Genomic DNA, 11,016 nt, shown 5'->3' with positions numbered 1-11,016 from the left:
GCATTTATATAGGGACAGGCGCGCTCGACGCGTTGCAATCAACCGATAGTGAGCTCTAAAGGAAATGATTTAGTACAAAATTTGCAAAAAGTATTATTTCCCGAAATTCAAATTCGAATAGTATTAATTTAATTTTCAATTTGACGGTGCTATCATTTGAATAATTTGAGAAGTGTTTTTAAATTGTGGTGCCGGCACAATCAATATTTTTTTCAATATATTTTGTATCTTACTAAAACATTATTCAATTAAAACACCTACCCAATAGATTTCAAATGTGTCTTCTAAATAATAAAAAAGGTAAATTTAACCATAAATAATACTATAAAATATGGAGTCTACAAAATATTATTTAATAAATAGTTTTCATTCACTAGTGCCAGTATCACCTCAATCGCTTAACTGACAATACAATACAGAGATATATAAAAAAATATTAAAGTATGTGCAAAAGTATCCCTCAGCTTAAATAGGAATAAAAGTTAACTTAATTAAATGAATATACGTTATAAATGTTGCGCAAGTAGGTAACTAAGCAAAAGAGGTCCATTTTAAACTTCCGAGTAGCCAATGAACTGGCCAGTAATATTCAATCTAAATATTTATAAAAAATATAAAACTATTCAAACACAATACATACATATTCTAAATGCACAGACCAAAAAGCTAAAATGTATAAAAACCTTCTACTGCTGACAAAATGATTGTGCCATTTGTATGTAGAAAGTACTCAATATTTTTAGGTCTTCAAGTCATTGAATGAAGTTTATGTTTAATACATAACGAGTTTAAATAAATAGAAATACATACAGTTACGAAACATCATTTCAATATGTATAATTTCATTACAATATTGTGAAGAACCACTTCAATAGGGCTGTTTTATTCGCAAGGAATTAGGAATCAGAAAATGTTGTCACTTATTTCATAAGTAAATAATTATATTAAAATGTTATATAATGATGATATATGACAAAGTATGGCAGATATATAAATATTATATGTATATTTTATTATATAGCGGAATGAGTACTATTTCTGACTAATGTAAATGGAGAAAAATGTTATAAATCGAGATATGTTAAAATAAGTTAACTGTTTGTAAAAAGAAGAGAAATATGTTTAATTGAATATTTGCTAAAAAAAAAACATGTGTTTTATTGTTCGCCATTACATACTATTTAATTTCTTAAAGAATTTGAGACATAATGACCAGTGCAATTTACGAATTTAAATTATTATAATAATGTATTCCAAAACAAACTAAATTATTTGCACTCAAAATTACATCACAAGTATATCCATTAAAGAGCTGCTTATATTCCATTCCACGGGGAAAGACAACTGACATTCAAATAAGGGTAGTTTTTGTTTGTATCAGGTGTCTTTTACCGTGGAATGGGATATAGACGCAAATATTAAGCGCAAAATACACACCTCCTAACTCCACTTCCACAACTATATAAAAACTTAGTTACAACTGAGTGCAATACATACTAGCACCACCGTTCCTGTTCACACACTTCATATATCGCTGTTGAGGTCGAGCACCACCTTCTCCCCGGGCTTGAACGCCGGCATGCCGAGGTAGGGGCACGTGGCGCAGCGGAACGCATCGCCCAGGTAACACTGGAAATGAGGAGACAAGTGATGGTCAGAAACAGTCAGTTCAGGGTGTTGCAAAAAGGGTATGTATACTAAGCTGAAACCTACGTAAGCAGCATGTTATATCTTAGGCCGAAAATGAAATCGAAAATCGCAAAATGTAGTAGAAAAGCTGGCGCAATGGAACGCATTAAGAAAGAAAGAAAGAAAGAAAAGGATTTTATTTAGTGCTGCACAAATACACCGAAATACAATAAAACAATACAATTTAAATATAAAATTAATAACACAAAAAAATGACATAAAAATAAAAACTAAACTAAATTCCTAAAAAATAAAAATAAAAAATAACTTGAATATTGGCCAGCCTGTGTAGATGGTGCATCAGCGCAGCGCCAAAAAGGCCCCGAGCTCAGCAATTGCTGCAAGTACAAAATGTACCTGCAGCGCTGATTTTCAGCAGGGACCCTTATATGTGACTCACGGAAACTACAATCGAGACTTTAACCTAATATATAATACATGTAATAAATAAATAAATAAGAAACAGTCATTAAGTAACGAATACTATACATACCTACATAGACAAATAACATAATACAATACAAGTATAATAATACATAATACAATAAATACAATATAAGTCATATCATCATCAAGTGCTGAAATTTTAAAAAGATTTTTGCATATCCAGCAGGTAACCTTTAAGTTGGCACTTAAAGGTATTTATGTACCTACCATGTAGCCTTTTTAAAGGAGGGGGGAGGTCATTCCAGCACTTGGACGCCGCGTATCTGAAACTGCCTCGAAAGGCGGCTGATCGATGCGGTGGCACGGACAAGCGGACCTTATACTTGTATGAATTGAACGACCATTGCAGTTTTTCATACAAGTATTTTGGGGTCTCACGCTTGACCACTCCAAACAACAACGTAGCAAGGTGCAATCGTCTTCGTGCCGCCATTTTGAGCAGATTAGCGTTGTTCAGATATGGCGTCACGTGCGTCCTGGGGGGGATACGGAAGCAGAAGCGCGCACACGCATTCTGAACTCTCTGCACCAGCCGTTCAGATCTACCGAGGAGGCACCCACCGTAGACAACGTCGCAGTAGTTCAGTCTGGACAACACCAGTGACTCACACAGTTTGATCCGCATTTCGACACTGAGGTAGTCCCGTATTCTGTACAGTACTTTGAGCCGGTAGAAACAGCTACCTACCACCCCTATAATATGGTCCTCGAATTTCAACTGTCCATCCATTAGTAAACCCAAGTTCCTAGCTTGAGCAACCCGCTCTATGGGCACATTACGTACCTGGATAGTATTAGCCGACAGTTGCTCAATCGTTCTCGTTCGCTGGAGACTTGTTCCGAAGACCAGGAACTTGGATTTACCTGGATTTAGCAGTAAGCAATTCTTTTCGGACCATTGCACAACCCTTTCCAGATCAGCATTTATCCTCCGCGTGGTCTCCAAAATATTTTGAGGATCACACGAAAGATAAAGCTGCAGGTCATCGGCATAGAGGTGATAGCCACAATGTTCCACCGACGATAAAATGTCAGCACTGTACAGAATAAATAAAAGTGGTCCCAATATTGAGCCCTGCGGGACTCCTCTGGTCAGCGGACGCGGTGTGGATAGTATAGTGCTGCCATCTGCCTTACGTAGACCTACAACCTGTGAGCGGTTTGATAGATAGCTACCAAACCACTGCACTGATGCCTCATCGATCCCATAGTACGTCATTTTAGATAATAGAAGGGACACATTCAAGCAGTCGAAGGCCCTGGAGAAGTCGAGGAGGACAAGTATTGTACTCCGACCTTTCTCCTGTTCCGCAAGCACATTGTCCACTACATCTAGCAGCGCTGTGGCTGTGCTGCGACCGCTGCGGAAGCCGGACTGCAAACTCGGAAGTATTCCCGCAGCCTCCAGGTACCGCGACAGCTGATCATGTACTACCCTTTCTATTATCTTCGACATACACGGCAGGATACTTACCGGTCTTAGGTCAGAGAGTTGCGAAGGATTCGGCTTCTTTGGGAAAGGGGAGACTTTGGCAATCTTCCAATCGTCGGGAAATGTCTTTGTCAGTATGCTTTTGTTAACTATAGTCAAAATTATGTCAATAGTTCGTGTCAATGTCATTTCTACCATGTCTATCGAAATCAAGTCCATTCCCTTGGCCGCTGTTTTAATTCGTATCACTGCTTTGTGAACTTGTTCCGCTGTTACAGTCGTAAGTCCAAATGTCTTGTCTGAGTGTCTGTTTGTGGTAAAGTATGCTAAGTCTGATGCAGATACATCGTTATTACCTGGTACGTCTAGAAAGTGTCTATTAATTTCGTCCGGATCATTGTAATGTGTCGGAATATCATTGTCCTGTTTAGTCGGTAGTACAGTCTTTTTTAAGTTTTTCCACAATGTCTTAGAGTCATTAGCGTATTTATTGACATTCTGTTCAAAAAACACTTTTTTTTCAAAATATAACGCAACATTTACTTGGTGTTTTAAGTCTTTATAGTACTGTCTCTTTGCGTCAGTTTTAGTCTTTCTGTAAGCGTCGTAAGCGTCGTCACGTAACTGCATCATGAATTTTATATTGTCAGTGATCCATGGATGTGGTGTCTCTCTCACTACGATCGTCTTTTCTGGCGCGTGCAGGTCAAAGAGACTTATGATCGATTGATTGAGACACCTCACCATTTCACTAACATCGTCCATTCTGTTTATTTTGTCCCAGTCAATCAAATCTAAGTCTTTATTAAACTGTTCAATGTCTATATCCCTAATTGGTCTGTAAGTAATAGTTCTAGGTTTGGTCTTTGTCTTTTTAATGTCAAGAGTTATAGTAACAAAAGCATGTCGTCCCAAGGGTCGCTTGTATGTTACATTAACATCTCGCACCTTAGCGTCTGTACATATTAGGTCAATTGTCGTCTGGCTGGTTTCTGTAAAATGCGTGGGCTCCCGTACGTGTTGTGTTAAATTAAGCGTATGTAGAAAAGTTTCAAGTGACTTAAAAGATGCACAGTTAGTCTTTGAAAAGTCTATGTTAAAGTCACCTAATAAAACAATCCTGTCATAGTCATTAAAAGAAGTCATGGAGTCTGTAATTGCGTCTAGAAATAAGTCAACGTTTACCCAGTCTGGTCTGTAAGCTGTGCCTATTATTATCTTTTTCCCGTTTACATTCATTTTAATCCACATTTGCTCGACGGTAGTAGCGGGGGGGTGTGGTAGGGTGCGGGCGGAGAGGCCCTGCCGCACAAAGAATCCCACGCCTCCGCCCCGCGAGCGCAGTCGCCTCGGCCGCGCCACGTGACGCAGTCGATAGCCGGCTACTCGCGGAGCGCGGCCCTCCTCGCCGTCACGCAACCACGTCTCATTTATCGCCACCACGTCTGCTAAAGAGTTGTGTATAGTCACAGTCAGTTCGTCGTGTCCAGTACCAAGAGAACCTGCATTAAACAGACCAACCTTAAAGTAATTAGTTTTAATCATGAGTAGTTATATATGATAAGAAGTGCCAATGCAAGGAATACGAAGGAAATGTGAAGGGATAAAGGCAAACACGTAAGTAAACAATCGCTAACCTATGCCTAAACCTTTCAGCTAATAAATATGATATATTCAGACTACAATAACAATAAACCGATACAAATAATATGTTGAAAGTGCAATAATAGTTTCGTAACCAAATAAAAGTGATACAATAATTTATAAACCTATACCTATATTTGTCGTTCCAGCGAGTACACAACGAGGTTTGCAGCCAGCAGCCTGAACCCGAGGCCATTCCACCCGCCCCACCGATGCTCCACTGCCTCTTTATGTGTCTGACTAATAGAGTGATCATAAATTTAAGGTAAGCTAATACATTATTTACACAACCTGTATACAAATTATTGGGACAAAAATTGCAAATTTGCTCTGACTCAATATTATTTTTTTTACATTTCAGATTATCCATAACAACACTGAGGCAACAGACCATGACCATTAGATAACACGAACACATACAGAAGAAAATAATATAACAGAAGAATAATTTACAAAGTGGAGCGAACTGGTTCCTCTCCAAAAATATTAATCAGGTCGTTTGCGCATCTGATTCTAGAAGCCGGTTTGCCTTCGGCTTGGCGTACAAACACACGACCATCTTTTGTCCATACGAATCGCCACGAAAACCGCTTACACAGATCTCTAGCTTTACCAAACAGTTGCCTATTTAGCTTTGTAAGTCTCTCATTTAAGTAGAACCTCTTTGGTTCTCCTTCGAGGCCCATGTCGGCAGTGGTGAGGCCGCGGCGCACGCGCATGGCGCGCAGCAGCTCGTCCCGGGTGGCGCGGCGCGCGAGGCGCACGACGAGGGGCCGCGCGCGCGCCGCCGCCGCCGCCGCGCCCTCCGCCGCTCCCGCTGCAGGCCGCAGCGCGCCCACCCGCACGGCGCTCACGATGTCGCGCTCGTCGACGGTCATGCCCAGCTTCAACGCAATCACTGACACGAGATGGATTGGGTTCTCGGATTTAGTCTCGGGTATGTGAGATATTTGGATGTCATTACCCAGTAAATCTTGATCGCGATCGTGCAATTCCATTTTTAAATCCTCTATGGCTTGCTCGAGGCTTTCTATCGCAGGTGATTTATTGCTGGAGTAATTGGTCTCCATGGCTTCCACTCTCTTTTCCATGTCCTCCAGTCGTTTATTGCATGCAAAGATTGCGGCCTTGAAACTAGAGATTTCTTCTCTTAATTCCTTAAATTCGCCGCTCACTCCCCGTATCTCGTTACTGCAATGCGTTTTGAGAGATCCCAATTCCTCTCTGAACGATCTTATCTCCAGCGCAAGGTCAACGTGGAACTCTAAAGTTGCATTATTTGCCGTGCTATTCATTACAGCCTCATCTCCCGCCTCGCCGTGAGCACCTGTTATAATCTCGCCAGATGCGGATAACGTCGCAGGAATTGGGTTAATTAAATTTGTATTGCATGAAACTGCAGCTCCTTTCACTGGTGTGTCGTCATAGTTGCTTTGCCTACGCTTGCGCTTACAGCTGAGGCAAGCCCAGTCAGCGGCAACCACGACTCCTTCCAGCACTCCCGCGCATTCCCGGTGAAATGTTCCGGAGCAAATTCCGCAAACAACGCCATCTATGGCCGAGTGGAACTTTCCGCAGTTAGTGCACTTGTTAGCCATGATATTCTGTAATGTAGTGCAACTTCAAAGTTCTCAGGTAGTCTACTAGATGGCGCTTTTGTTTGACAAGTGACAGCAAATAGGGAGACAGCTGTCTAACAACAGCTGATTTTTAAACAGCTGACCGCTTTTGTAAACAAAAACACGGGGTAGGACTACCAAAATACACTGGCCACCAATCTAATTTTCACTGAATTTGCACTTAAAACACAGTTTTATCTCAATGTATATAGTGAATAAGTCGTGTTATATGTTATAGTTTAACTTCCCGCTAAGTATATTAAAGGATTTTTACTTTTAACACTGTTTTTTATTTAAATTCTTAACACAGATTTGACTAGCAACTGCCTCGAATCGCGTCCGTGACGTCACTCCAGGTAACACTTGAATATGAATGGATAGAATTGATGGTTAGTATGAAAAAAGGTGTACGTAAAGGATTGAAGTAGAAATGACTAGCCATATCAACTGTACCTTGGACGGTCAGTGACTGATCTGACTGACTATTCCTCTCATCACAGCGACATACTCTAGTTCAGCTCTAGTGTTTATCACAGACACCACCACCAACCAGGTCATAATTATAGTCTGAAGATATTAAACAAGGAACACTTTAAGCTTCCCCAACTATTCTATTCTATTATATTCTCTGTGGGGGTGTAAGTACCTGCAACTGGCTCTCTCGAGTGGAACCTTTGTGCATTTCCCCAAGGTCTAAACTGCCTTCTTAAGCTTGGACCATTTCCCACCACGCCGCACACACCACCACCAACCAGGTCATAATTATAGTCTGAAGATATTAAACAAGGAACACTTTAAGATTCCCAAAGTATTGATTCCAATGTAAAAGATACATACACTGCCGCAGGAAGACTTGGGTGTCTCCTTGGTCTGCCCCGCCAGCTCTTCGGCAAGCCCGCAGGAGCAGTCCGCACAGGCTTTTCTCTTACCCGTGGTGGCACATACTGGAATATAACAAAATATGTATATGTCATTTACTAATTTTACTCAATGCTGGTTGTAGGAACATCAAGTTCACCATTCATCCTACACCCTATACTTACAGTAACAGCTTGAGAACTTAATTCATATAATATTAGGATTGAAAGGCTATAAAATGAGTAGTATCATTAACTCATTAAAGGGCCAATTATTATCCCATTGAAGACTAAGAAAATATTGAGGATAAACTGGTACTTAATTGTATATTTTAAATGTACTGGCAATCATAATGTGGGCAACTTGTATACTTGCTATCTTTATTTATACCTACATACGTTACAAAATCAAAAAAATTGGCACCACCATTACAATCATGAATCAGCTACCACTTGAAACACAAAACCTCAACCTTCAGATAAAAAGGCGATTTGTTAATAGTAGTTGGAACACAAAACCTCAAACATTATGTACAAAAATTTATAAACATGATTCATAAACAAGTTCAAGATAACATCTGATATAACCTCCTCCTATCATGCAATCTTTAAACTTGTTAAAATTGGATACTTTTTCAGAATTTGGTTAAATATTAATAAAGATAAATAAGTTTGTAATAAATTTAACTTAAAGACTCAAACATTTAAAAAAATTACCCTTACAGGGTAGGCAGAAGTCACACTTGTCACAAACAAGCAACATTGGTTATGATTAGGATTGCTGTAATATATTTTTTATATGTGTGAAAACAGAACCTGTCTTTTCTTTCTTTTATTATATTAAACAAATATGTCTTGTGATCATAATTCAAACTTATCATGAATAGCCGTGCCGCATACAAAACCTACTTATTGATAAATTACCTCTTAAAGATTGTTCATCTGGTTTCTTGAGGTCATCTTCATCAAGGAGTTGGTCTGAGTCAATGATGTCATCATCTTTGCCTCCACTCCATGCTGCTTCTACTGTCTCATCTAGCTTCCATACACCGGAGTTGCCACCGAGTTTTAGTGGGGCTTTGGAACCAACCTGGAACCATTAACATTACCAGCTTGTATTTTTGTAAATTTAACATTAAAATTTACTTACATAAGTTTACACTCTACTTCCCTCTATACTTAAAATGTTGTAGCAAAATGCTCATACCTCAAAGTTTGGTTTCTCTGCTGTGTAAACATCTCCAACTTTTGTAACATTCAAAAACCCATTCAATTTGAGAGAGCTGGATAGTTCTGTGGTATCTTTTAGTATCACTGTACCGTTTGGCTTGAGGAGTTTCACGATTATAGATAACAGACTATCACTGTGTGTTATTGAATGAGGATGAGTCCAATTTGATATGATCACGTTAAATGTGGAGTGTGGACGTGACGCTGAAAGAAATCAAAACTTTAGATAAGTATAACTTTTGAGGTTACTCAAACTTCAATGAAAAACTTTTACTTAAGTATAATAACTGATATTGAAGTGTTACAAAATGTTGTGGTGAAAACTTACATTCAGTCAGCATTTCCGAGTTTTCTAGAGCCACTGAACCATTACCACAGGCACCTTGAAGGTCTTTCACAATGTTACCCAGCGCTTCTTGATCGGTCTTGTTCCAGATTACGAGGACGTGGTCTCCACTCTTTACTTTATCCATTGTGAATCTATAGAGCGCGTACTTTTATGTTAACTTCTATTCTTGTCGACTTTTCAAACGTGATTGACTAAAATCCGCTGGAATCGCAGAGCGCAATTTCATGAAATAATACAGAAACGTCAAACAAAAGTGTCATCATGACATGTCATTATGAAATTACGTTATTTTAATCGTAACGTTTTTTTTTCATTCTGATATAAAAATTAGTTTACTGCAAAAAATACTTTACTAGACATTATTACACCCTAGAAAAAACAATAAAATTTACCTACAAAGAACACTAACTATAATTTCGAGCTACGCCCTCTGAAACAATGAATAATTATAAATATGATGTTGTTTGTTGTAAGAAAAGGAACGTAACATTCACTCTGTTGTGTTGTTTTGATTTTGATAGTGAAATTGTTAAATCATTTTTAACATGATCGGAGAAGTATTTCTTTCTGGATTATGTGCATCAATTGGTAGCACTTTAGGTAAATTAGCTGGAACAGAAGCAGTTGTGGTAATTTTTTTCTTCTAAACTTATAATAACCTCAATATATACTGTATTTAAGAAATATACACCTTATGTTCATATGAAATAAGTTCATTTTCGTTTAACAATAATTACTGTCATTGTAGTGTGTGCTCTTTCTTTTCTCTTCACATGCAATGGACAAGTATTTAGCAGCCAAACTGTTTTTCTAGGGTAATAGCTACGTGATATGGATTGGACTTCTGTTAGCAATGGTGCTAGTCAATACTTGGGGCTGCCGATATTACTTGAGATCCTTAGATGCAGCGAGTAACACTGTGATTCCCACAGTCATCTCCTCAGCGGTTAATTACATAATTTCTGTAAGTACCAACTTACCTACCTGCCTGGCATCTAGGTACCTAGGTACATATTACTTACTTTTTTATTAGGACCTACGGCAGCGGTCTGAGATTGTAAGAGGTTGTTCTCTAAACTCCGTAGCGCTGCGCTTACCATGACTATCCCTTTGAAGGTAAAGCGTACCGATTGCTTAAGGTCTCGTTTGTTCGTCCATTCGATTTCTGTTGTGACCCCCCAGTAATCTGTGTTTCCAGGGTGTCATCGGTATGTCATTATTCGGAGAAGCGGTGTCGCTGCGCTGGTGGGCCGGCGCCTCACTCATTACTATAGGCCTCGGCATGGTGGCCACTCCAGAGAAGAAACGGACGGAATAACTACTATCAATCTAGTTAGTGAAGTAGAAATTTAATATTGTCTCCGAACGAGGCGCCAGTGTTTAATCGAGGGCCACTTTACCGATTACGAATTACTTCGGCGGGCTGGGGCTGTATGCTGATCCCACATTGTTCTAAATTTTAAAATCATTGATCCAAGGGTAAATTTCAGTGCTAAACTCGACTGAAGTGCCACCACCGGTACCAGTGGCGGATTAACCTATAAGCACGACAAGCACGTGCTTGGGGCCTCGGGCCTCCAGGGGCCCCCATCCTCTGCTGCTGTTTCATTTTGTACCTAGATTTTATTCATCCACAATATGTCCGATGTAATGAGTTTGCTCTGATTAAAGGGCCTCACGCGTAAGTAGGTATCACCACAGTTTTGCCTGCGCAGGCCGGCTTAAACACGGAATACCGTGCGTGTGGTT

At 39.5% G+C, this 11,016-nt stretch overlaps 2 protein-coding genes across 2 annotated transcripts; one reads left to right on the top strand and one right to left on the bottom strand.

Annotated features, from left to right (window-relative positions):
* Positions 1-332: 332 nt before the first annotated feature.
* Positions 333-9,511, bottom strand: LOC105393981 (anamorsin homolog). The gene is made up of 5 exons (XM_011565810.3): positions 9,247-9,511; positions 8,896-9,122; positions 8,613-8,778; positions 7,669-7,775; positions 333-1,629 (listed from the first exon to the last, which is right to left on the bottom strand). Exons 1-5 carry the CDS (start codon positions 9,389-9,391, stop codon positions 1,525-1,527), a joined length of 750 nt encoding a protein of 249 aa, XP_011564112.3. The 5' UTR covers positions 9,392-9,511; the 3' UTR covers positions 333-1,524.
* A 228-nt stretch (positions 9,512-9,739) lies between these two features.
* Positions 9,740-10,784, top strand: LOC105393979. Its single transcript, XM_011565809.3, has 3 exons — positions 9,740-9,896; positions 10,082-10,231; positions 10,466-10,784. Exons 1-3 carry the CDS (start codon positions 9,813-9,815, stop codon positions 10,583-10,585), a joined length of 354 nt encoding a protein of 117 aa, XP_011564111.1. The 5' UTR covers positions 9,740-9,812; the 3' UTR covers positions 10,586-10,784.
* Positions 10,785-11,016: the final 232 nt, after the last annotated feature.

Source organism: Plutella xylostella, chromosome 29 (assembly GCF_932276165.1).
Source record: "Plutella xylostella chromosome 29, ilPluXylo3.1, whole genome shotgun sequence".
NCBI lineage: Eukaryota > Metazoa > Arthropoda > Insecta > Lepidoptera > Plutellidae > Plutella > Plutella xylostella.
The sequence above is the reverse complement of the archived record's forward strand: the minus strand, read 5'-3'. Positions and strand labels throughout refer to the sequence as shown.

Coding starts and splice junctions, on each gene's coding strand:
- LOC105393981 (XM_011565810.3), bottom strand. CDS start 9,391: ATGGATAAAGTAAAGAGTGGAGACCACGTCCTCGTAATCTGGAACAAG. Junction 8,779..8,895: donor CAGAGAAACCAAACTTTGAG/GTATGAGCATTT, acceptor TAATGGTTCCAG/GTTGGTTCCAAAGCCCCACT. Junction 1,630..7,668: donor CCAAGTCTTCCTGCGGCAGT/GTATGTATCTTT, acceptor CCTCATTTCCAG/TGTTACCTGGGCGATGCGTT.
- LOC105393979 (XM_011565809.3), top strand. CDS start 9,813: ATGATCGGAGAAGTATTTCTTTCTGGATTATGTGCATCAATTGGTAGC. Junction 9,897..10,081: donor CTGGAACAGAAGCAGTTGTG/GTAATTTTTTTC, acceptor CTGTTTTTCTAG/GGTAATAGCTACGTGATATG. Junction 10,232..10,465: donor CGGTTAATTACATAATTTCT/GTAAGTACCAAC, acceptor CTGTGTTTCCAG/GGTGTCATCGGTATGTCATT.